The sequence below is a fragment of the Cherax quadricarinatus genome, chromosome 40, assembly GCF_038502225.1.
Source record: "Cherax quadricarinatus isolate ZL_2023a chromosome 40, ASM3850222v1, whole genome shotgun sequence".
NCBI classification, from domain to species: Eukaryota; Metazoa; Arthropoda; class Malacostraca; order Decapoda; family Parastacidae; genus Cherax; species Cherax quadricarinatus.
In genome coordinates this window covers 18,151,875-18,179,381 of record NC_091331.1, presented here as the reverse complement: position 1 = coordinate 18,179,381, position 27,507 = coordinate 18,151,875, and the positions used below count along the sequence as shown (strand labels likewise).

Genomic DNA, 27,507 nt, shown 5'->3' with positions numbered 1-27,507 from the left:
TAGAAGATTTACTGTTATGCAATATTGTAATAATTGTAAAATAATATCAATGCATTCATGAACATATATCAGACCCACCAGTTGACATGTATTGGGCATGTAACGTCATTCGTTTACTCTTGAACCTAGGCAAAAATCGAGCAATTCTGCTAATTTGAGTTCAATTTCAAGCTGTTTTCATTACTATAACCAATCAAAATCATCTCCATTCCCGTAACATATCTTTCATTCTGAGACCAAGAAACCATGAATACAGCCATAAAAACCATACGAAAATACACCACAAAAATGCTATTTAATCTAAAAACACGGGCACTTTTTTTTTCTCATTTTGCACTGCATGCTGCAGGATTTGTTTTATATGGCACAAACTTACTTCATAGATCCATTCTGTAAAGTAAAAGGACACAAGTGCAACTAATGTGACATTTTATTGTGGCAACGTTTCGCTTTCCAGGAGCTTCGTCAAGCCTTGTAATGGCTTGACAAAGCTCCTGTAGAGAGAACCATTGCCATAATAAAATGTCACATTAGTTGCACTTGTGTCCTTTTACTTTACATATTGTTGGTAATTCTACCAACATATATACATAGATCCATTCTCTCATATCTATGCCCAGATTTACCGCTCACAGCTTATCTGAGTGAGTTGAGCTCATGGCGTAGAACTACAGCCTGGACCCAGGCTTCAAAGCCGTAAAACTATGGGACCGACCCTCAAAAGGTTAAGAGGAGGTTTGATAAAGCACATGGAGCAGGGAGATAGAGAGGACCTAGTAGTGATCAGTGAAGAGGTGGGGCCAGGAGCTATGACTCAACCCCTGCAACCACTAATAGGTGAGTACACACACACACACACACAGAGAGAGAGAGAGAGAGAGAAGGAGAGAGAGAGAGAGAGAGAGAGAGAAGGAGAGAGAGAGAGAGAGAGAGAGAGAAGGAGAGAGAGAGAAGGAGAGAGAGAGAGAAGGAGAGAGAGAGAAGGAGAGAGAGAGAGAGAGAGAGAGAGAGAAGGAGAGAGAGAGAGAGAGAGAGAGAGAAGGAGGGAGGGGAGGGGAGGGGAGGGACCTAGTAGTGACCAGCAAAGAGGTGGGACCATGAGCTGTGACTTGACTCATGCAATCATAAATAGGTGAGCACACACACACTCATACATCCATGCATGTGTTTACTCCCTAACTGCTTTTCAAATGGGCACAGACATTATCCACTGATAGCCCTCCAAAATGAAACTTTTTTTTTTTTTTAAGATGCTGGCCATCTCCCACTGAGGCAGGGTGATTTTCCCACCTAAACTCAAGTCTGGTCAACTAGTTTCCTTGGATCCTTTCATTGATGTTACTCTGGTTACAGCCTTACTGTGCCTCAACTCTCCAAAAACCATTTGCTTCCACTTTGTGCTTGCTGGATGTTCAAGCTCTAGCCTCTTGCTTCTTTTTTCATGCTCTCCATTCAACTTCTTTTTGTTTTTTCTTTAAGGAGTCACACTTAAGATTCATATAACCTGGTATAGATTTACACTTTTTATTTATTTCATCAGGAAATGACTATGGTGATGGTAACTTGGGAACTCGAGGAATGGCATTGTTCCTGCATTCTCACCAGTGCAACTCCATATGTGAGAGCCTGAGTCTCACGCCATTTGACTTGGCCCCTTCTGAGATTGAAGTTAACAAAAATATTGCCAACCTTCAGGTACAAATTCTATGTCAGTACTGTAATTTTTAATGGATTAGTACTAAAGCAAGGATAAATTTACTCCTTTTATTTCATTCTTTCACACACCCTTTCAGACTTTTCCACCAGTCTCTGCAACATTTATTATAAATCTTGCCAAGAATGCTGTGTCATCAGCAAAAGTGCAATTGTGATACTCCTTTCTTGCAACACACCGGCAGTATCCCACCGAGGCGGGGTGGCCCAAAAGGAAAAACAGAAGTTTCTCCTTTTACATTTAGTAATATATACAGGAGAAGGGGTTACTAGCCCCTTGCTCCTGGCATTTTAGTTGCCTCTTACAACACGCATGGCTTATGGAGGAAGAATTCTGTTCCACTTCCCCATGGAGGTAAGAGGAAATAAACAAGAACAAGAACTAGTAAGAAAATAGAAGAAAACCCAGAGGGGTGTGTATATATATGCTTGTACATGTATGTGTAGTGTGACCTACGTGTAAGTAGAAGTAGCAAGACGTACCTGAAACCTTGCATGTTTATCAGACAGAAAAATGGTCACCAGCAATCCTACCATTATGCAAAACAATTACAGGCTTTTGTTTTACACTCACTTGGCAGGACGGTAGTACCTCCCTGGGCGGTTGCTGTCTACCAACCTACTACCTAAGAATTGTGATTCAAACTCTTTCATAAAACCCCAGTAAACTAAGGCTTTTAATTTAAAAATAAAATTAATTACTTTTAAAGAATATTGCTATTAATTTGTGTGTTACATGGGTCAGGGTTGAGGATTTCAGCTTTCTAACCAGAAAATGAACAAAAACAGATATTTGTGCATATTAAAGATTCATTAGCTGTTTTGAGAATTTTAACATCATAAATTTACCCTTGTATTCTTGCAAAATACAGTACTACTCTTGCTAGATATTTTTGAAACTAATATTTTCTTGTCGTTTTTTACAGTAATATAGTGTAGATATTTTTATTTCTTGTATAGAAGACTTTTTATAATGCATTATTTTTTTATTAACATGTTTAGGTGCAGTTGAATTGTGCAGTCACCCTGATCTATATACAACCTCTCCTCACTTAGTGACATACTCATTTACTGACGCCTCGGACATAAGATAGGCTCTCTGACTAATATTCATATCTATATAATGTATATTAGAGCTGATTTCCTCTATTCTGTTTATTGCAGTATACAGTACACTACTGTATAAACATTTAAAAATATACCAGAAATGTTATAAATGGTGCAAAGGTGACATTAAAACAATATCAGAGATAGTTGACACAAACCCACTACCATTATAGTATGCTCCTCTAATTCGTTTACTGATGTAGTCTTAGGAACGGAACTCCATCGTTAAGTGAGGAGAGGCTGTACTAACATTTTTACAAAGGTAAAACAAGAGCTGAGTGTGTGATGAGTTTTGATAGTACAGTGGTCCCTCAATAATCGTCTGGCCTGAAAGTCGTCCATTTCAGAAATCGTCGCGTTATTTCGTCTAAACATTGGCTCGCAAATGGTCTGTTAACTCGCTAATCGTCTTTCGTCCTGGACGCGTACTCACGACTCTGAGCGCCTCGACCTCCCTTCCCAGCCAGTGTGCCATTGTTTACCAGTGAGCAACGGTCCCCTCACGTGTTCATATGAAATATTTCATAATATTCCATTCATTTTAGTGCTTGCAAGTGCTAAATAAGCTACCATGGCTCCAAAGAAAGCTCCTAGTGCCAAGCCTTTGGTAAAGAAGGTGAGAAATACAATTGAATTTAAGAAAAACATCACTGAACAATATGAAAGGGGCGTACGTGTGGGCGAACTGGCCAGGATGTATAACAAAACCTGTACAACCATATCTTTCATCATAGCCAAGAAAAAGGAAATCAAGGAAGCTGTTGTTGCAAAGGGGGTAAATATGCTGACAAAAATGAGATCACCAGTACTTGAAGATGTTGAGAAGTTATTATTGGTGTGGATAAACGAGAAACAATTAGCAGGAGATAGTCTTATGACGTCAATTATTTGTGAAAAGGCTAGGCAGTTGCATGATGATTTGGTAAAGAAATTGCCTGCAACTAGTGGTGATGTGAGTGAATTTAAGGCCAGCAAAGGCTGGTTTGAGAGATTTAAGAAGCGTACTGGCATACACAGTGTGATAAGGCATGCTGAGGCTGCCAGTTCAGTCCAAAAAGCGGCTGAAAAATTTGTGCATGAATTCAAGGAGTACATAGAGGCTGAAGGACTGAAACTTGAACAAGTGTTCAATTGTGACGAAACAGGCCTCTTTTGGAAGAAAATGCCAAAGAGGACCTACATTACTAAGGAAGAAAAGGCACTGCCAGGACACAAGCCTATGAAAGACAGGCTGATGCTCATGTTCTGCACTAATGCTAGTGGGGATTTCAAAGTGAAGCCGTTACTAGTGTACCATTCTGAAAATCCCAGAGTGTTCAAGAAAAACAATGTTATGAAGAGTAAATTGTGTGTGTTTTGGAGATCTAATAATAAGGCATGGGTCACGAGGGAAATTTTCGTCGAGTGGTTCAATGAAGTGTTTGACCCTAGTGTGAAGAATTACCTCCTGGAAAAGAAATTGGATCTCAAGTGCCTCCTAGTAATGGACAGTGCACCTGCTCATCCTCCAAACTTGGATGACCTAATTCTGAAGGAGTTTGGATTCATCACAGTAAAGTTCTTGCCCCCGAATAGAGTCAATGGAGTCCTGTCTCGTAAGAAAAGTGTCCAGAGAGCTCTGTTTCTGGCGTCTCTTTAAAACTTCCCAAAAATGGGCCAAGACTCTGTCACTGTACAAGTTGCCGATATGGCTTGCAACATCCTTCTCAGGGTGATGTTTCTCCATAAATCTTTCCATCCTACCCCACATTTCAAAAATCTCCTTAATTTCTGAAGAAGTCACCTTCTTTCATCTCTCTTCCTCCTCCTCTGCAGGAAGATTCTGAGCTGCGATCTGTTGCTGTTCCTGCTGAAGCTCTTGCAGCTCCTCAGTGGTTAGCTCTTCGTTGTGGTCCTCCACCAACTCTTCCATATCCTCCAAACTCATATCCAAACCCATGGAACTCCACAATGCCACAATAGATTTCACAACTGACATAGGCTCATCAAGGTCAGCCACAAACCCTTCAGAATCTTGTGGACACAATCTGGCCACAATTTTCTCCAAGCAACAACAGCTTCCTTGATTTCCTTTTCCTTTGCCACGATGGAAAATATGGTTGTATGGGGTTTGTTATACATCTTGGCCAGTTCGCCCACACGTACGCCACTTTCATAATGTTCAATGATGTTTTTCTTAAATTCAATCGTATTTCTCACTTTCTTTACCAAAGACTTGGCACTAGGAGCTTTCTTTGGAGCCATGGTAGCTTATTTAGCACTTGCAAGCACTAAAATGAATGTAATATTATGAAATATTTCGTATGAACAAGTGAGGGGACCGTCGCTCACTGGTAAACAATGGCACACTAACTGGGAAGGGAGGCCGAGGCGACTCAGAGCCGTGAGTACGCGTCCAGGACGAATGACGATTAGCGAGTCAACCGACCATTTGCGAGCCAATGTTTGGACGAAAATAACGCAATGATTTCCAAAAAAGACAACTTTCGAGCCAGACGATTATCGAGGGACCACTGTACTTTTAAACACAGTATAAATATTACTTAGGCCCCGTTTTATAAATTTTAAGTATAGGTAGTTTAAAAGTGGTAAATCAGTGATAATTATCTCAGTCATTAACCTACACTTTTTGCATTATTTTGGCATAAGTTAGGAATTTGGTTTTATTTTCATGACACAGAGTAGGGGAGTTAGTAGTTGGGGAGATGGAGGTTTTGGGTAGATGGCGAGAATATTTTAAGGAACTTTTAAATGTTGATGAAGAAAGGGAGGTGGTAATTTCATGCACTGGCCAGGGAGGTATACCATCTTTTAGGAGTGAAGAAGAGCAAGATGTGAGTGTGGGGGAGGTGCGTGAGGCATTACATAGAATGAAAGGGGGTAAAGCAGCTGGAACTGATGGGATCATGACAGAAATGTTAAAAGCAAGCGGGGACATAGTGTTGGAGTGGTTGGTATTTTTGTTTAAAAAATGTATGAAAGAAGGGAATGTACCTAGGGATTGGCGGAGAGCGTGTATAGTCCCATTATATAAAGGGAAGGGGGACAAAAGAGATTGTAAAAATTATAGAGGAATAAGTTTACTGAGTATACCACGAAAAGTGTACGGTAGGGTTATTATTGAAAGAATTAGAGGTAAGACAGAATGTAGAATTGCGGATGAGCAAGGGGGTTTTAGAGTGGGTAGGGGATGCGAAGATCAAGTGTTTACATTGAAGCATATATGTGAGCAGTATTTAGATAAAGGTAGGGCAGTTTTTATTGCATTTATGGATTTAGAAAAGGCATAAGATAGAGTGGATAGGGAAGCAATGTGGCAGATGTTGCAAGTATATGGAATAGGTGGTAAGTTACTAAATGTTGTAAAGAGTTTTTATGAGGATAGTGAGACTCAGGTTAGAGTGTGTAGAAGAGAGGAAGACTACTTCCTGGTAAAAGTAGGTCTTAGACAGGGATGTGTAATGTCACCATGGTTGTTTAATATATTTATAGATGGGGTTGTAAAAGAAGTAAATGCTAGGGTGTTCGGGAGAGGGGTGGGATTAAGTTATGGGGAATTAAATACAAAATGGGAAGTGACACAGTTACTTTTTGCTGATGATACTGTTTTATGGGAGATTCTGAAGAAAAATTGCAAATGTTAGTGGACGAATTTGGGAGTGTGGGTAAAGGTAGAAAGTTGAAAGTGAACATAGAAAAGAGTAAGGTGATGAGGGTATTAAATGATTTAGATAAAGAAAACTTTGATATCAAATTCGGGAGGTGGAGTATGGAAGAAGTGAATGTTTTCAGATATTTGGGAGTTGACGTGTCAGCGGAGGAATTTATGAAGGATGAGGTTAATCATAGAATTGATGAAGGAAAAAAGGTGAGTGGTGCATTGAGGTATATGTGGAGTCAAAAAATGTTATCTATGGAGGCAAAGAAGGGAATGTATGGAAGTATAGTAGTACCAACACTTATATGAATGTGAAGCTTGGGTTGTAAATGCTGCAGCGAGGAGGCGGTTGGAGGCAGTGGAGATGTCCTGTCTAAGGGCAATGTGTGGTGTAAATATTATGCAGAAAATTTGGAGTGTGGAAATTAGGAGAAGGTGTGGAGTTAATAAAAGTATTAGTCAGAGGGCTGGAGAGGGTTTGTTGAGGTGGTTTGGTCATTTAGAGAGAATGGATCAAAGTAGAATGACATGGAGAGCGTATAAATCTGTAGGGGAAGGAAGGCGGGGTAGGGGTCGTCCTCAAAAAGGTTGGAGGGAGGGGGTAAAGGAGGTTTTGTGGGCGAGGGGTTTGGACTTCCAGCAATACGTATATACTTCTAAACTGTTGTATTCTGGGCACCTCTGCAAAAGCAGTGATTATGTGTGAGTGAGGTGAAAGTGTTGAATGATGTAAGTATTTTCTTTTTGGGGATTTTCTTTCTTTTTGGGTCACCCTGCCTCGGTGGGAGACAGCCAACTTGTTGAAGAAAAAAAAAATTATCCTCTTTTTAAATGATTGATCATAGTTCTGTAACTGTGCTGCATCTATGTTACTATTCCTTGTGTGAAGCACTAATTTGCTTCTCACATGAAAAGCTGCTATGATAATACGTCAATTTTTTGGGTAATGTTCTTTAGTATTTGCATGTTTAATGTTTGTTTTACCACCAGGTTTCCTGTAAAACAGTGGTTCGTGGGACTGAAGAAATTGTGGTGACACCAACAGAAGAAGAGAAAGAACACATTCAGGAATACATCCGCATGCGCTCCCTCTCTTCAGGATATGTTTCTGGAGATGATAAGCCAAGGGTCAAGCTTACCTCTATCAGTTCTACAGATTCTCTTGTAAGGAATTTCTTTATTTATATGAATGGCACAGAAAGTCTTGGGTAATAATAATTATTGTAACAGTAAATGCATTTCTTTCTTTTGGTCTCCATGCCTTGGTACAAAATGCTAGTGCATTTAACACTTTTTCATTTCAAATACAATTTTTTATTTTTTAACAAACTTGCCATATCTCACCAAGGCAGGGGCAACCTGAAAAGAAAAACAAAAGCTTCTCTTTTTAAATTTAGTAATTTATACAGGTAAAGGGGTTACTAGCCCCTTGCTCCTGGCATTTTAGCCGCTTCTTACAACACGTGTGGCTCATGGAAGAAGAATTCTGTTCCACTTCCCCATGGAGTCAAATGCAAATGTTTTTATAAATGCACATAGTGTCATCAGCTCACAACCAAAGTGCTTGGCTTGAGTCCTGTGCAGGTGAAAATGTTGGGCATGTTTCCTTGTATCTGTTGCCCCTGCTCACCTAGCTGTAAAACAGGTACTGTACTGGACAAAGTTTTCCCACAGGCACATAAAATAACACAAATTGAATGTAACTCTGCACATAGCACTTACCATAACCACAACAAAAATGTGTTACTCAACCTTCCTCTCACCTTAGGAGAAAAACAACCTGTAAACTAATATGAAAACAACACTTCCACTGACACCACCTTGGTAAATCTTCTGCTACCAGAAACATGCAACTGTTATTACCCCATACCAGTACATATAGTTCAAAGAATGTTTTGAGTTATTTTAGCAGTCAAATAACTCTCCCGGACAGGCCCCCATGTTACGTTAGTATATCTTATTACTTTGATAGTACGGTTCTCACTATATGTTCTAGTGTGCGGTAGCTTTTTACTTAATGGCCTTATCTGTCTAGGGTAATGCATACATTATGACTTATCATCCACAGTGTCTCTGATATCCTTCCACCAGCCCTCTTCACAGGTCATTTAAACTACTACTATAAAAATATAACTGTATTCTAAATTGATATGTACAGAATATACAATTACAGCACTCACACATTCAAAACATAAGTCTACACACTCCTTAGCTGCTCTCCCACATGGTGCATCTCAGCAACTTTGCCCTTCTCTCTTCATGACTAATCTCTGGGCTAACCAGTGTTTTGACACACTTTAGTCACCCTGGGTATGGTGGCCACAACTTAAGTTATAAAAACTCACCCCTGGAGGACACATAATGCCCAAAAGAAATAGAAGAAGGACCCAGAGGTCCTGCCAGCTTGAAGTCCACCAACAGAGAGAGAGAGAGGGAGAGGGAGGAGCCTAGCTAAGCTCCTCCCACACCCACCAAAAACAAAAGACTGTTGCTAAGCACAATTCTCCAGTTACCACAATTCTACCACACCTTAATTTTACTTTTACAAAAAGAATTGCAACTACTTATTTAAATTGTGTGTTTGTGTCTATAGTATAACCTATTATATTGAGAAAAACAGGCTTGACTCAGCTACCTTACAGCCATAAGAGTGATCTGCCCTTATGACATTTAGAGCTGAGTCCCCATCAATTCATTATAATTAGGTATCCCAGAGTAACTTACAGATACATTAATACATGTTGGGTCCCATAGCCCCATAACAGTGACCCAAAAAAAGAAAAAATGTAGAGGTTTTTCTTCTTTTTATGCTTAATAATTTATACAGGAGAAGGGGTTACTAGCACCCTTGCTTCTGGCATTTTAGTTGCCTTTTATGCCACACATGGCTTACAGAGGAAGGAGTCTTCTCCATTTTTCTATGGAGATAATACAATACTAGAGGATTTTAAGCTATGGTGTGAGTTTAGATTTGAGCTGCTTTTATAGATGTTAGTTAATTCTAAGTATATTTCTTTCATTGCCTGTAATTATTTTACATGATGGTAGGATTGCTGGTGTCCTTTTTTCTGTCTCATAAACATGCAAGATTTCAGGTACGTCTTGCTACTTCTACTTACACTTAGGTCACACTACACATACATGTACAAGCATATATATACACACACACCCCTCTGGGTTTTCTTCTATTTTCTTTCTAGTTCTCATTCTTGTTTATATCCTCTTATGTCCATTGGGAAGTGGAACAGAATTCTTCCTCTGTAAGCCATTCGTGTTGTAAGAGGCAACTAAAATGCCGGGAGCAAGGGGCTAGTAACCTCTTCTCCTGTATATATTACTAAATGTAAAAGGAGAAACTTTTGTTTTTCCTTTTGGGCCACCCCGCCTCGGTGGGATACGACCGGTGTGTTGAAAGAAAGAAGAAACATACAAGATTTCAGGTACATCTTGCTACTTCTACTTACACTTAGGTCACACTACACATACATGTACAAGCATATATATACACACCCCTCTGGGTTTTCTTCTATTTACTTTCTAGTTCTTGTTCCTGTTTATTTCCTCTTATCTCCATGGGAAATGGAACAGAATTCTTCCTCCGTAAGCCATGCATGTTGTAAGAGGCGACTAAAATGTTAGAGGCAAGGGGCTAGTAACCCCTTCTCTTGTATAAATTACTAAATTTAAAAAGAGAAACTTTTGTTTTTCTTTTTGGACCACCCTGCCTTGGTGGAATACGGCCGGTTTGTTGAAAAAAAAAAATTCTTTAATTGTATTGATCTGTTTATTAAAAACTATACTATTGGCATAAGACCACACTCACAGTTGTTATTCAACATGGGTATGATTGGTATCGTTGAGAAGTGGGACGAGTGGCTGGGTTGTCACGGGAGGGCCTGATAGTTTTGAGAAGTGGAACATATTTTATCTCAGCTTTTTATTGTATTACCCTCAAGGAAGGTTCCTTGATGCTAGTGAGGGGCTCTTATGCCATGACATTAGACCTACCCTTTCCTTCCTTGGACTGATCCTGAATGCTTTCCATTCCTCCAAATGCTATATGACTCCTACAAATTTAGTGCTGTCCTATTAACCTATTAATTTTTTTAAACTCTGGCAGTCTCTCACTAAGGTAGGATTTCCCCCCCCCCCCATACACACAAAAAAAAAAATTGTATCATCACTCAGCCACTACCAGAAATCTCAGTTCAAATGACCCTCTGAGCTGCAATATCCCCACCCCTCCTTCAGAGTGCAGACACTGTAAATCCTACCCCCAGAACTTAACTGTAAATGTGGCTAACTAGTTTCAGTGAATCCCTTCATAAATATTACACTGTTCATACTACAGCAGCCCATCAAGCTAGAAAAAACACTCATTGCCATTTACTCCAATCTAATGTGCTCACATAAGTCTGCTAGATGTTCAAGCCCCTAGCACTCAAAACTTCCTTTACCCCTTCCTGGAATAACCCTTAGTCCTTCCTTCAACCCCAGATTTATAAACTCTCTTAGTCATCCTGCTTTGCTCCATCCTCACTAAATGCCCAAAACACTTCAACAGCCTTTCCTCAGCCCTCTACCTTTAGTAACCTTACTCCATCTTATTCCTGTGCTCTGAATTTTATGCATATTGTTCACACCACATGTTGCTCTCAAACATGACATCACTGCTTCCCCAATGAATGTAATAATAATAATAATAATAATAACAACAATAATAATAATAATAATAATAATAATAATAATAATAATAGCAGTAGTACTAGTAGGTTGGTAGACAGCAACCACCCAGGGAGGTACTACCATCCTGCTGAGTGAGTGCAAAATGAATGCCTGTAATTGTTTTACATGATGGTAGGATTGCTGGTGTCTCTTTTTCTGTCTCATAAACATGCAAGAGTTCAGGTACGTCTTGTTACTTCCACTTACACTTAGGTCACACTGCACATACATGTTTTTTTTTTCTCAACAAACTGGTGGTATCCCACCAAGGCAGGGTGACCCAAAAAGAAAAACGAAAGTTTCCCTTTTTTAAATTTAGTAATTTATACAGGAGAAGAGGTTACTAGCCCCTTGCTTCCAGCATTTTAGTCGCATCTTACGACACGCATGGCTTACGAAGGAAGAATTCTGTTCCACTTCCCCATGGAGATGCACATACATGTACATGTTTATATATACACACTCATCTAAGTTTTCTTTGATTTCATTTTAATTGTTCTTGTTCTTATTGCATTTCCTTTTATATCCATGGGGAAGTGGAATAAGAATCTTTCCTCCCTAAGCCATGCGTGTTGTAAAAGTCAACTAAGATGCCGGGAACAATGGGCTAGTAACCCCTTTGCCTGTATAGCCTACTAAAAAGAAAAAGAAGAAAACCATCAAAGTGGGATGTTTGAATGTGCATGGATGTTGTGCGAGTGATAAGAAAGATGATTGTGGATGTTATGAATGAGAAGAAGCTGGATGTTCTGGCTTAAGTGAAACAGCTGAGGGGAGTGGGAGAGTTTCAGTGGGGAGAAATAAATGGGATTAGGTCAGGGGGTTTCAAATAGAGTTAGAGATAAACGAGTAGCAATAATGTTGAAGGATAAGTTATGGCAGAAAAAGAGGGAATATAAATGTATTAATTCAAGGATTATGTGGAGTAAAATAAGGGTTGGATGTGAAAAGTGGGTTATAGTAAGCATTTATGCACCTGGAGAAAAGAGAAGTGTAGAGGAGAGAGAGAGATTTTAGGAAATGTTGAGTATGTGCTTGGGGAGTTTTGAACCAAGTGTGAGAGTACTTGTGGTTGGGTAAAAATTTTGTGGAGGAAGTAGTAGGTAAATTTGGGGTGCCAGGGGTAAATGAAAGTGGGGGACCTTTAATTGAGCTATATGTAGAAACAGGTTTGGTAATAAGTAATACATATTTTATGAAAAGAGGATAAATAAGTATGCAAGGTATGATATAGCATGTACTCACCTAATTGTGGTTGCAGGGGTCGAGACTCAGCTCTATTAGATTTTGTATTGGTAGATAAAAGGGTGATGAGCAGGCTTCAGGATGCTTATAAAAGGGAAACTGATATATCGGATCATTATTTAGAGGTAAGACAGAATGTAGGATTGCGGATGGGCAAGGAGGTTTCAGAGTGGGTAGGGGATGTATAGATCAAGTGTTTACATTGAGGCATATATGTGAACAGTATTTAGGTAAAAGTAGGGAAGTTTTTATTGCATTTATGGATTTAGAAAAGGCATATGATAGAGTGAATAGGGGAGCAATGTGGCAGATGTTGCAAGTATATGGAATAGGTGGTAAGCTACTAAATGCTGTAAAGAGTTTTTATGAGGATAGTGAGGCTCAGGTTAGGGTGTGTAGAAGAGAGGGAGACTACTTACCAGTAAAAGTAGGTCTTAGACAGGGATGTGTAATGTCACCATGGTTGTTTAATATATTTATAGATGGGGTTGTAAAAGAAGTAAATGCTAGGGTGTTCGGGAGAGGGGTGGGATTAAATTATGGGGAATCAAATACAAAATGGGAATTGACACAGTTACTTTTTGCTGATGATACTGTGCTCATGGGAGATGCTAAAGAAAAATTGCAAAGGTTAGTGGATGAGTTTGGGAGTGTGTGTAAAGGTAGAAAGTTGAAAGTGAACGTAGAAAAGAGTAAGGTGATGAGGGTATCAAATGATTTAGATAAAGAAAAATTGGATATCAAATTGGGGAGGAAGAGTATGGAAGAAGTGAATGTTTTCAGATACTTGGGAGTTGACATGTCAGTGGATGGATTTATGAAGGATGAGGTTAATCATAGAATTGATGAGGGAAAAAAGGTGAGTGGTGCGTTGAGGTATATGTGGAGACAAAAAACTTTATCTATGGAGGCAAAGAAGGGAATGTATGAAAGTATAGTGGTACCAACACTCTTATATGGGTGTGAAGCTTGGGTTATGAATGCAGCAGCGAGGAGGCGGTTGGAGGCAGTGGAGATGTCCTGTCTAAGGGCAATGTGTGGTGTAAATATTATGCAGAAAATTCGGAGTGTGGAAATTAGGAGAAGGTGTGGAGTTAATAAAAGTATTAGTCAGAGGGCTGAAGAGCGGTTGTTGAGGTGGTTTGGTCATTTAGAGAGAACTGATCAAAGTAGAATGACATGGAGAGCGTATAAATCTGTAGGGGAAGGAAGGCAGGGTAGGGGTCGTCCTTAAAAAGGTTGGAGGGGGGGGGTAAAGGAGGTTTTGTGGGCGAGGGGCTTGGACTTCCAGCAAGCGTGCATGAGCGTGTTAGATAGGAGTGAATGGAGACGAATGGTATTTGTGATCTTACAATCTGTTGGAGTGTGAGCAGGGTAATATTTAGTGAAGGGATTCAGGGAAACCGGTAATTTTTATATAGCCTGACTTGAGTCCTGGAAATGGGAAGTACAATGCCTGCACTCTAAAGGAGGGGTTTGGGATATTAGCAGTTTGGAGGGATATGTTTGTGTATCTTTATAGGTATATGCTTCTAAGCTGTTGTTTTCTGAGCACCTCTGCAAAAACAGTGATTATGTGTGAGTGAGGTGAAAGTGTTGAATGATGATGAAAGAATTTTCTTTTTGGGGATTTTCTTTCTTTTTTGGGTCACCCTGCCTTGGTGGGAGACAGAAAGTATTTTCTTTTTGGGGATTTTCTTTCTTTTTTGGGGCACCCTGCCATGGTGGGAGACGACCGACTTGTTAAAAAAAAATTATTTAGTTGTAGCTACAGTTAGAGTAAGAGGTAGATGGGACGAAAGGAAAATGGAAACAACAATTAAGAGAGAGGTGAAAGTGTATAAACTTAGGGAGGAGGAAGTTAGGGTGAGATATAAGCAACTGTTGGCAGAAAGGTGGGCTAGTGCAAGTATGAGTAGTTGAGGGGTTGAAGAGGGTTGGAATAGTTTAAAAAATGCAGTATTAGAATGTGGGACAGAAGTTTGTGGCTATAGGAGGGTGGGTGCATGAGGAAAGAGGAGTGATTGGTGGAATGATGAAGTAAAGGGTGTGATAAAAGTGAAAAAGGTAGCTTATGAGAGGTTTTGACAAAGCAGAAGTATTATAAGAAGAATAGAGTATATGGAGAGTAAAAGAAAGGTGAAGAGAGTGGTGAGAGAGCACAAAAGGAGAGCAGATGATAGAGTGGGAGAGGCACTGTCAAGAAATTTTAATGAAAATAAGAAAAAATTTTGGAGTGAGATAACAAGTTAAGAAAGCCTAGTGAACGAATGGATTTGTCAGTTAAAAACAGAGTAGGGGAATTAGTAGATGGGGAGCTGGAGGTATTGGGTAGATGGCGGGAATATTTTGAGAAACTTTTAAATGTTGATGAAGAAAGGGAGACGGTCATTTCATGCACTGGCCAGGGAGGTATACCATCTTTTAGGAGTGAAGAAGAGCAGGATGTGAGTGTGGGGGAGGTGCATGAGGCATTACGTAGAATGAAAGGGGGTAAAGCAGCTGGAACTGACAGGATCATGACAGAAATGTTAAAAGCAGGGGGGGATATAGTGTTGGAGTGGTTGGTATTTTTGTTTAATAAATGTATGGAAGAGGGAAAGGTACCTAGGGGTTGGCAGAGAGCATTTATAGTTCTTTTATATAAAGGGAAGGGGGCCAAAAGAGATTGTAAAAATTATAGGGCAATAAGTTTACTGAGTGTACCAGGAAAAGTGTACTGTGGGGTTATTATTGAAAGAATTTGAGGTAAGTCAGAAAATAGGATTGCGGATGAGCAAGGAGGCTTTAGAGTGGGTAGCGGATGTGTAGATCAAGTGTTTACATTGATGCATGTATGTGAATAGTATTGGCAGATGTTGCAAGTACATGTATATGGAACAGTGTGGCAGATGTTGCAAGTATATGGAATAGGTAGTAAGTTACTAAATGCTGTAAAGAGTTTTTTGAGGATAGTGAGGCCCAGGTCAGGATGTGTAGAAGAGAGGGAGATAACTTCCCGGTAAAAGTAGGTCTTAGACAGGGATGTGTAATGTCACCATGGTTGTTTAATATATTTATGGATGGGGTTGTAAAACAAGTAAATGCTAGGGTGGTGGGGTGAGGGGTGGGATTAAATTATGGGGAATCAAATACAAAATGGGAGTTGACGCAGTTACTTTTTGCTGATGATACTGTGCTTATGGGTGATTCTAAAGAAAAGTTGCGAAGGTTAGTGGATGACTTTGGTAGGGTGTGTAAATGTAGAAAGTTGAAAGTGAACATAGATAAGAGTAAGGTGATGAGGGTATCAAATGATTTAGATAAAGAAAATTTGGATATCAAATTGGGGAGAAGGAGTATGGAAGAACTGAATGTTTTCAGATATTTGGGAGTTGATGTGTAAGCGGATGGGTTTATGAGGGATGAGGTTAACCATAGAATTGATGAGGGAAAAAAGGTGAGCGGTGCATTGAGGTACATGTGGAGACAAAAAAACGTTATTACTGGAGGCAAAGAAGGGAATGTATGAAAGTATAGTGGTACCAACACTCTTATATGGGTGTGAAGCTTGGGTTGTAAATGCTGTAGCAAGGAGGAGGTTGTAAGCATTGGAGATGTCCTGTCTAAGGGCAATGTGTGGTGTAAATATTATGGAGAGAATTTGAAGTGTGGAAATTAGAAGGTGTGGAGTTAATAAAAGTATTAATCAGTGGGCTGAAGAGGGGTTGTTGAGGTGGTTTGGTCATTTAGAGAGAATGGATCAAAGTAGAATGACATGGAGAGCGTATAAATCTGTATGGGGAAGGAAGGTGGGGTAGGGGTCGTCCTCGAAAAGGTTGGAGGGAGGGGGTAAAGGAGGTTCTGTGACCGAGGGGCTTGGACTTCCAGCAACCTTGCATGAGCATGTTAGATAGGAGTGAATGGAGACGAATGGTTTTTGGGGCCTGACGAGCTGTTGGACTGTGAGCAGCGTAATATTTAATGAAGGGATTCAGGGAAACCAGTTATTTTTATATAGTCAGACTTGAGTCCTGGAAATGGGAAGTAAAATGCCTGCATTTTAAAGGAGGGTTTGGGATATTGGTAGTTTAGTGGGATGTGTAATAGGACGGTATATATTTAATTGGGGCCCTGATATTGAAATTATTTCAGGTCACTTTTTTATATTGTATCTTTATATATGTTTCTGAACTGTTGTATCTGGGCGCCTCTGGAATAACAGTGATTATGTATGAGTGAGGTGAAAGTGTTGAATGATGATGAAAGTATATTTGTTTTGGGGATTTTCTTTCTTTTTGGGTCACCCTGCCTAGGTGCAGGAGACAACTGACTCGTTAAAAAAAAATAATACATTTTTTTTTTTTTTTTTTTTTTTTTTAAACACGTCAGCTGTCTCCCACCGAGGCCGGGTGACATTCTTTCTTCTTCTTTCAACAAGCCAGGCGTATACCACCGAAGCAGGGTGGCCCAAAAAGAAAAACAAAAGTTTCTCTTTTTAACTTTAGTAATGTATACTGGAGAAGGGGTTACTAGCCCCTTGCTCCCGGCATTTTAATCACCTCTTTCGACATGCATGGCTTATGGGGTAAGAATTCTGTTCCACTTCTCCATAGAGAGGTGACATTCTTATAGTCATCTAATACAAGATACATATTTATAGGACTTAGGTATTATTTTATTTAATTGTTTCTGTTTTTCCAGGAGAGTGATGACTTTCCTTTGATGTCTGAAAGTGAAGATTCCATAGTGGATTCTGCACGTCAGGAACACAGACAGCGACAGTTATCATATAATGCTAGAGTGCGACTTGACTCAATGACAGATTCTGGTACTGACACTGAAACCAAAGAAAAAGACCTCCTTCGGGTATGTATCTGATAACATGCTGTAAATATAATTAAATGTACTTTATTATTGTCATAATTTTAATTGTCATACAAGTGAATTTGATCAATGCTTGGTAGTGAAAAGGAATGAATTTTATTATAAATTTAAGATTATTTATCTTTTGTGTGCATTAATGTAATTTCATTTGTGTGTTACAGTAGACTGTTGATTAACACGGTAGTTATTTTTTATTATCACACTGGCCGATTCCCACCAAGGCAGGGTGGCCCGAAAAAGAAAAACTTTCACCATCATTCACTCCATCACTGTCTTGCCAGAAGGGTGCTTTACACTACAGTTTTTAAACTGCAACATTAACACCCCTCCTTCAGAGTGCAGGCACTGTACTTCCCATCTCCAGGACTCAAGTCCGGCCTGCCGGTTTCCCTGAATCCCTTCATAAATGTTACTTTGCTCACACTCCAACAGCACGTCAAGTATTAAAAACCATTTGTCTCCATTCACTCCTATCAAACACGCTCACGCATGCCTGCTGGAAGTCCAAGCCCCTCGCACACAAAACCTCCTTTACCCCCTCCCTCCAACCCTTCCTAGGCCGACCCCTACCCCGCCTTCCTTCCACTACAGACTGATACACTCTTGAAGTCATTCTGTTTCGCTCCATTCTCTCTACATGTCCGAACCACCTCAACAACCCTTCCTCAGCCCTCTGGACAACAAAATTGTGTAAAACATACTGAAGAACTTACAGGAAGCATAGGGTTACATTCCTTGTGCCCCAATAATGGCAAACAAACTATTTTAGGTCTCCAAATTGTAAAAAAAAAAAAAAGATTATGTAACTGTAGTTCCTTGTTATGTATTATGTTTAATGCATTGCTTAAGACTACAAATGTTACAGAAATAATATTTCTTACCCTAAATTGTGGTTGCTGTTATATGTTAAAAATTCTGAACAGATTTGAGAGGGATAAATAAGTAAATTTATTTAGGCACAGGTACACATAAGTGCAATTATTATACATAGTATAAATTACCTAGAATAACCCAAAAAAAGTCAGACAGAGTTACTTATTTCCATTGAGGTCTTGGGGTGCTGTGGCTCTACTGGACTTAGGTGGAAGGTTGTGGATTGTTTGCCAAGATGGTTGGTTGAGGCTTTGGCACTAAAGTCATTGGTTGTACTGGAGTAATGAGAAATTCCATAATGTGTCTTTGTTCTCTTTTTACCCTGCAAAACTTTATACAGCTGATGGTAAGGCATAGTCAGCTGCTCTAGGCCTCAGAAGAACATATTCACTGTAGTTGTCATTGCTTGTTGATACTGAAGTGTGTGGGGAGGGTTGATGTGACCCTGTACAATACATGTGCAAACATATGACAGGCTATCACCTGCTATCAGCTATCACTTGCATATATCAGTAAAAAATACCATATTTTAACAGCAAGACACAATTGTTTACTAAATAAATGTGTCCAGAGTAATACCCACCATAATATAAATGCAAGCTATCCAAGAAAACATGAAAAAATTATAAAATCATGAGAAAAGCTTCTTGAGGTTCTGCGCTTGTTATTGTTATTGCTGGGTTGAGGGCTGTGATGGCCCAAGGGCCGTTGTGTCCATCTCCGCTGTGAAATTAACTACTAAACTGCTTGTTGCAAATATAACTGTTTAGTAGATATTAATAATAAAGGAATGTAATAAAATTAACCCTTTCACTATCGGTGATGTATTAATACGGCTTACAAGCCAGTGTTGGTGCCGTATTTAAACATCAAAATTCTAGCGGCTTCCAGTCTTGTAGAAGAAAGCTGGTAGGCCGGCATATGAGAGAATGGGTCTGAGTGGTCAGTGTGAGCAGTATAAAAAAAATCCTGCAGCATGCAGTGCATAATGAGAAAAAAAAACTCAGATCGTGGTTTTGGTTTAAAACAGCAACTTTGCGGTGTATTTTTGTATGGTATTTATGGTTGTATTCTTGTTTTCCTGGTCTCAATTGATAGAATGGAAGACATTACAGAAATAGAGATGATTTTGATTGGTTTCACGGTGAAAAGTACCTTGAAATTGAGCTCAAAGTAGCAGAAATGTTCGATTTTTGCCAATGTTCCAATATGTGTCCAGTTGGCCAGTCTAATATGCAGTCATGAATGGGTTGGCATTATTTATACAATTATTACAATAATACAGTAGTCTGCATAGCAGTAAATTTTCTATTTTTTGTGTGAATAAAAATTCAAAATGGAAAGCAACTGTAATATAAGAGTGGCCTGGAGATGTGACTAATGAACAGAGAAAATGTTATTTTAGTGCCAGGAATGTCTGCATTGTTTATTCTGGACCCCATTTTGAAATTGGCATCTTTTGAAATTTGTGTGAAATTGGCCAAGTTGCCAACTTCTGACCACTTTATTGGCTAGTTGAAATAAGTAAATGGGCATTTTCTTATACCCAGTTGATAGAACAAATTGAGTTCTAGTGAAATAGCTATGAGTATAGTCAACTGAAACAATGGAATTGGCTGAAAATAGAGCTCAAAGTGGGCGAAATCTCCGATACGTAAATATTGCCCAGACCGCTAACTTTGCAAGAGCATAATTTCGTAAGTTTTCCATCAAATTTCCTACTTTTGGTGTCATTACCACTGGGAAAAGATTATTATTTCATTTTTTTTTTTAATATTGTTCGACAGTGAGAGTAAGTTTGTGAGCAAGGGTCTCGACACTGAAAGGGTTAAGATTGCCCTTGGATTTTGAGCAATAAAAATAGCAGTGGAGAAGAGGGTGGGTTCACATGCTTAACCTTTTGACTGTTTTGGTCATATATATGCATCTTACGAGCCACCATTTTTTATGTATATGTACTCATAAATTGTAGTGGCTTCAAATCAAGCAGGAGAAAGCTGGTAGGCCCACATGTGAGAGAATGGGCCTGTGTGGTCAGTGTGCACCATATAAAAAAATCCTGCGGCACGCAGTGCATAATGAGAAAAAAAACTCCACGTTTTTTTTTTTTTTTTAATTAAAATGCCGAATCTGTTGTCTATTTTCGTATATTATTTATAGGTGTATTCTCATTTTCTTGGTCTCATTTGATAGAATGGAAAGCATATTATAGAAATAGCGGTGATTTTAATTGGTTTTACTATGAAAAGGACCTTGAAGTGCAGCTCAAAGTAGAGGAAATGTTTGATTTTTGCCGATGTTCAAAAGTAAACAAATGATGTCATTTTCCAATAAATGTCCAAGTAGCCATTCTAATATGCAGTCATGAATGGGTTGACATTATTTATACAATTATTACAATATTCCAGTAGTCTGCATAACAGTAAATCTTCTATATTTTGTGTGAATAAAAATTCAAAATAGAAAGCAAGGGTAATATCAGAGGGGCCTGGAGACGTGACTGATGAACAAAGAAAATGTTATTTTAGAGCCAGGAATGTCTGCATTGTTCATTGTGGACCCTATTTTGAAATTGTCATTTTTTTTTAATTTTCGTGAAATTGGCCAAATTGCAAATTTCTGACCACGTTATTGGGTACTTGAAATCTGTAAATGGGCAGTTTCTTGTACTCAGTCGATAGAAAAAATGAATTTCTAAAGAAATAGCTATGAGTTTGGTCGAATGGAACAATGGAATTAGCCGAAAAAAGGGCTCAAAGTGGGCGAATTCGCCGATTCATAAATATTGCCGAGGTCGCTAACTTCGCGAGAGCGTAATTCTGTCAGTTTTCCATCAAATTTCATTCTTTTGGTGTCATTACAATTGGGAAAAGTTTATCATTTCATGATAAAAATAATTTTTTTTTTCTTTCTTTTTTCTTTAAATTTTGCGACACCAGGAGACACCTCAGGATTTGGAGTTGCGACAGTCAAGGGGTTAAACATAGGTAGCCCTTAACCCGTTAACTTTGTGAAATCTTGGAAAAAAAAATTACTGTATGTGTGGGAAAATTTTGAACAATAATAAAAAAAAAACCTTACAGATTGATAGAGTTTGTTTTTCCGAATTGAATAAGACTAAAATGAGCGAAATCTGAGAATAGTTTTTTAATTGCTTTTAATGTTTTACATTATATATATACAGTGGAACCCTAGTTTTCATCTTTAATCCATTCCAGAAGGTCGGTCGAAATCCGAAATGGACGAAAACCAAAGTAATATTTCCCATAAGAAATAATGTAAATCCAATTAGTCCATTCCAGACACCCAAAAATATTAACAAAAAATACATTTTATAGAGAATAACTATAGTTTTACATACAGAAAACATTGAGAAATAAATATAAATGATTAATTTTAATGGATAAATGAATAAATGAACGAATTTGATGGATGAGTTTCTAGTAGTGTGCATGTGTATGTTTGTAATTTCTAGTATCTGAGGTGTAACTACAGTATTAAATTACTGCTGAACTGTTGTATCTGAGCACCTCTGTAAAGACAGTGATTATGTATGAGGAGATGAAAGTGTTGAATGGTGATGAAAGTATTTTCTTTTTGGGGATTTTCTTTCTTTTTGGGTCACCCTGTCTTAGTGGGAGACGGCTGATTTGTTGAAAAAAAAAATGAACATTTAAATCACTTTCACCTTTATTGAAGAGACTTATTGGCGTATGGAAGATGGTGAGGAGGGGAGAGGGAGAAGAGGTTATTGTTTGGAAGGGAAATCCCCCTCCATAAGTATTTCAGGTATCAAAGCCCTGTCCGGGGTTACTTTCCTTCTTTGTCTTTTACTGGCATTAGGACCTGCTTGCAACAGCTTTGTTAGGGTGATATTTCTCCACCAACTCTTCCACATCTTAGCTACATGAAATTTAATGCGGCCCAGAGCCATATTATTACCATCGTCATACCATGTTTACTGAGTTTAATCGTTTCTAATGACTACCTTTAGATGCCAGCATAAACAAAGGGAGAAGTAATAAATAATTCATGCTGAGAATTGTAAACAAAAGCGTTATGTATTAACCCCTTGACTGTCGCAACCCCAAATCCTGAGGTGTCTCCTGGTGTTGCAAAATTGCCAAAAAAAAAAAATTATTTTTTCTTATGAAATGGTAGAGAATCTTTGCCCAGTTGTAATGACACCAAAAAAAACGAAATTTGATGGAAAACTTACGGAATTACGCTCTTGCGAAGTTAGCGACCTCGGCGATATTTACAAATCGTTGATTTTGCCCACTTTGAGCCCTATTTTTGGCTAATTCCATTGTTCCAGTTGACCAAACTCATAGCTATTTCTTTAGAACTCCATTTTTTTTCTATCGAATAAGTACAAGAAACCGCCTATTTACTGATTTCAACTACCTAATAACATGGTCAAAGATTTGCAATTTGGCCAATTTCACGAAAATTAAAAAATGTGACAATTTCAAAATAGGGCTCCAGAATGAACAATGCAGACCTTCCTGGCTCTAAAATAACATTTTATTTGTTCATCAGTCACATCTCCAGGCCCCTCAAAAAATAGAAGATTTACTGTTATGCAGACTACTGGAATATTGTAATAATTGTATAAATAATGTCAACCCATTCATGACTGCATATTAGAATGGCTACTTGGACATTTATTGGAAAATGACATCATTTGTTCACTTTTGAACATTGGCAAAAATCAAACATTTCTCCTACTTTGAGCTGCATTTCAAGGTTCTTTTCATAGTAAAACCAATCAGAATCACCGCTATTTCTATAAAATGTTTTCCATTCTATCAAATGAGACCAAGAAAAAGGGAAAACAACTATAAATATTATATGAAAATAGACCACAAAGTCAGCATTTTAATTAAAAAAAAAAGTGAGTTTTTTTTTGTCTCATTGTGCACTGTGGGCTGCAGGACTCTTTTTATATGGTGCACACTGACCACACAGACTCATTCTCTCTCATGTGGGCCTACCAGCTTTCTCCTGCTTGATTTGAAGCCGCTACAATTTATGAGTAAATATACGTCAAAAACAGTGGTGCGTAAGACGTATATATGTGACCAAAACAGTCAAAGGGTTAAGGGCGGTGACTGGGACAATGCAGATTCATACACATTTTCTCTAATTCTGGACCAGAGAAAATGTAATGTTTTCCCTCTGCCGGGCTAGCACACCTCCATAGCATATTAACATTGCATGTTTATATGCTATGTAACATGTTTCTTATATAATTTTGAAGAAAATGTCATAGCTGGATTAATGAAAATGTCTATATTAACCTAAAATAAGACATTTAATGTGCCCAGGAGTGATTATTATTACGCATTAGTAGGTAGTAGGTTGGTAGACAGCAACCACCCAGGGAAGTACTACCGTCCTGCCAGATGACTGTGAAACAAAAACCTGTAACTGTTTTGCATGATGGTAGGATTGCTGGTTTCTTTTTCTGTCTCATAAACACACTAGATAACAGGGATATCTTGCTACTCCTACTTACACTTTGGTCACACTTCACAGACACGCACATGCATATATATATATACATACATCTAGGTTTTTCTCCTTTTTCTAAATAGCTCTTGTTCTTTTTTATTTCTTCTATTGTCCATGGGGAAGTGGAAAAGAATCTTTCCTCCGTAAGCCATGCGTGTCGTATGAGGCGACTAAAATGCCGGGAGCAATGGGCTAGTAACCCCTTCTCCTGTATACGTTTACTAAAAAAGAGAAGAAGAAAAACTTTATAAAACTGGGATGCTTAAATGTGCGTGGATGTAGTGCGGATGACAAGAAACAGATGATTGCTGATGTTATGAATGAAAAGAAGTTGGATGTCCTGGCTCTAAGCGAAACAAAGCTGAAGGGGGTAGGAGAGTTTCAGTGGGGGGAAATAAATGGGATTAAATCTGGAGTATCAGAGAGTTAGAGCAAAGGAAGGGGTAGCAGTAATGTTAAATGATCAGTTATGGAAGGAGAAAAGAGAATATGAATGTGTAAATTCAAGAATTATGTGGATTAAAGTAAAGGTTGGATGCGAGAAGTGGGTCATAATAAGCGTGTATGCACCTGGAGAAGAGAGGAATGCAGAGGAGAGAGAGAGATTTTGGGAGATGTTAAGTGAATGTATAGGAGCCTTTGAACCAAGTGAGAGAGTAATTGTGGTAGGGGACCTGAATGCTAAAGTAGGAGAAACTTTTAGAGAGGGTGTGGTAGGTAAGTTTGGGGTGCCAGGTGTAAATGATAATGGGAGCCCTTTGATTGAACTTTGTATAGAAAGGGGTTTAGTTATAGGTAATACATATTTTAAGAAAAAGAGGATAAATAAGTATACACGATATGATGTAGGGCGAAATGACAGTAGTTTGTTGGATTATGTATTGGTAGATAAAAGACTGTTGAGTAGACTTCAGGATGTACATGTTTATAGAGGGGCCACAGATATATCAGATCACTTTCTAGTTGTAGCTACACTGAGAGTAAAAGGTAGATGGGATACAAGGAGAATAGAAGCATCAGGGAAGAGAGAGGTGAAGGTTTATAAACTAAAAGAGGAGGCAGTTAGGGTAAGATATAAACAGCTATTGGAGGATAGATGGGCTAATGAGAGCATAGGCAATGGGGTTGAAGAGGTATGGGGTAGGTTTAAAAATGTAGTGTTAGAGTGTTCAGCAGAAGTTTGTGGTTACAGGAAAGTGGGTGCAGGAGGGAAGAGGAGCGATTGGTGGAATGATGATGTAAAGAGAGTAGTAAGGGAGAAAAAGTTAGCATATGAGAAGTTTTTACAAAGTAGAAGTGATGCAAGGAGGGAAGAGTATATGGAGAAAAAGAGAGAGGTTAAGAGAGTGGTGAAGCAATGTAAAAAGAGAGCAAATGAGAGAGTGGGTGAGATGTTATCAACAAATTTTGTTGAAAATAAGAAAAAGTTTTGGAGTGAGATTAACAAGTTAAGAAAGCCTAGAGAACAAATGGATTTGTCAGTTAAAAATAGGAGAGGAGAGTTATTAAATGGAGAGTTAGAGGTATTGGGAAGATGGAGGGAATATTTTGAGGAATTGTTAAATGTTGATGAAGATAGGGAAGCTGTGATTTCGTGTATAGGGCAAGGAGGAATAACATCTTGTAGGAGTGAGGAAGAGCCAGTTGTGAGTGTGGGGGAAGTTCGTGAGGCAGTAGGTAAAATGAAAGGGGGTAAGGCAGCCGGGATTGATGGGATAAAGATAGAAATGTTAAAAGCAGGTGGGGATATAGTTTTGGAGTGGTTGGTGCAATTATTTAATAAATGTATGGAAGAGGGTAAGGTACCTAGTGATTGGCAGAGAGCATGCATAGTTCCTTTGTATAAAGGCAAAGGGGATAAAAGAGAGTGCAAAAATTATAGGGGGATAAGTCTGTTGAGTATACCTGGTAAAGTGTATGGTAGAGTTATTATTGAAAGAATTAAGAGTAAGACGGAGAATAGGATAGCAGATGAACAAGGAGGCTTTAGGAAAGGTAGGGGGTGTGTGGACCAGGTGTTTACAGTGAAACATATAAGTGAACAGTATTTAGATAAGGCTAAAGAGGTCTTTGTGGCATTTATGGATTTGGAAAAGGCGTATGACAGGGTGGATAGGGGGGCAATGTGGCAGATGTTGCAAGTGTATGGTGTAGGAGGTAGGTTACTGAAAGCAGTGAAGAGTTTTTACGAGGATAGTGAGGCTCAAGTTAGAGTATGTAGGAAAGAGGGAAATTTTTTCCCAGTAAAAGTAGGCCTTAGACAAGGATGTGTGATGTCACCGTGGTTGTTTAATATATTTATAGATGGGGTTGTAAGAGAAGTAAATGCGAGGGTCTTGGCAAGAGGCGTGGAGTTAAAAGATAAAGAATCACACACAAAGTGGGAGTTGTCACAGCTGCTCTTTGCTGATGACACTGTGCTTTTGGGAGATTCTGAAGAGAAGCTGCAGAGATTGGTGGATGAATTTGGTAGGGTGTGCAAAAGAAGAAAATTAAAGGTGAATACAGGAAAGAGTAAGGTTATGAGGATAACAAAAAGATTAGGTGATGAAAGATTGAATATCAGATTGGAGGGAGAGAGTATGGAGGAGGTGAACGTATTCAGATATTTGGGAGTGGACGTGTCAGCGGATGGGTCTATGAAAGATGAGGTGAATCATAGAATTGATGAGGGAAAAAGAGTGAGTGGTGCACTTAGGAGTCTGTGGAGACAAAGAACTTTGTCCTTAGAGGCAAAGAGGGGAATGTATGAGAGTATAGTTTTACCAACGCTCTTATATGGGTGTGAAGCGTGGGTGATGAATGTTGCAGCGAGGAGAAGGCTGGAGGCAGTGGAGATGTCATGTCTGAGGGCAATGTGTGGTGTGAATATAATGCAGAGAATTCGTAGTTTGGAAGTTAGGAGGAGGTGCGGGATTACCAAAACTGTTGTCCAGAGGGCTGAGGAAGGGTTGTTGAGGTGGTTCGGACATGTAGAGAGAATGGAGCGAAACAGAATGACTTCAAGAGTGTATCAGTCTGTAGTGGAAGGAAGGCGGGGTAGGGGTCGGCCTAGGAAGGGTTGGAGGGAGGGGGTAAAGGAGGTTTTGTGTGCGAGGGGCTTGGACTTCCAGCAGGCATGCGTGAGCGTGTTTGATAGGAGTGAATGGAGACAAATGGTTTTTAATACTTGACGTGCTGTTGGAGTGTGAGCAAAGTAACATTTATGAAGGGATTCAGGGAAACCGGCAGGCCGGACTTGAGTCCTGGAGATGGGAAGTACAGTGCCTGCACTCTGAAGGAGGGGTGTTAATGTTGCAGTTTAAAAACTGTAGTGTAAAGCACCCTTCTGGGAAGACAGTGATGGAGTGAATGATGGTGAAAGTTTTTCTTTTTCGGGCCACCCTGCCTTGGTGGGAATCGGCCAGTGTGATAATAAAAAAAAAATAAATAATATTAGTATTATTACTATGGTGTTAAGACTAGAGGGACACTCTTAGTGAATGAGTAACAAAGGCATGTTTATATGCTATGTAACGTGTTTCTTATATAACTTTGAAGAAAATGTCATAGATGGATTAATGAAAATTGTCTATATTAACATAAAATAAGACATTTAATGTGCCCAAGAGTGATTATTATTATGTATTAGGTATTAGGTAGTAGGTTGGTAAACAGCAACCACCCAGGGAGGTACTACCGTCCTGCCAAGTGAGTGTGAAATGAAAGCCTGTAATTGTTTTACATGATGGTAGGGTTGCTGGTGTCTTTTGTCTGTCTCATAAATATGCAATATTACAGGTACGTCTTGCTACTTCTACTTA

The 27,507-nt window shown here is 39.0% G+C and overlaps 1 protein-coding gene across 7 annotated transcripts in view; it reads left to right on the top strand.

The window, feature by feature from the left end:
• LOC128706492 (eukaryotic elongation factor 2 kinase) overlaps window positions 1–27,507 on the top strand; it is a gene marked incomplete at its 3' end in the record, with an annotated part of 256,511 nt that overhangs the window by 161,926 nt on the left and 67,078 nt on the right. For all 7 annotated transcript variants that reach the window (XM_070092758.1, XM_070092762.1, XM_070092759.1 and 4 more), the window contains 3 exon segments: window positions 1,541–1,695; window positions 7,469–7,642; window positions 17,132–17,296. In XM_070092758.1, coding sequence (XP_069948859.1) covers window positions 1,541–1,695; window positions 7,469–7,642; window positions 17,132–17,296 — 494 coding nt within the window.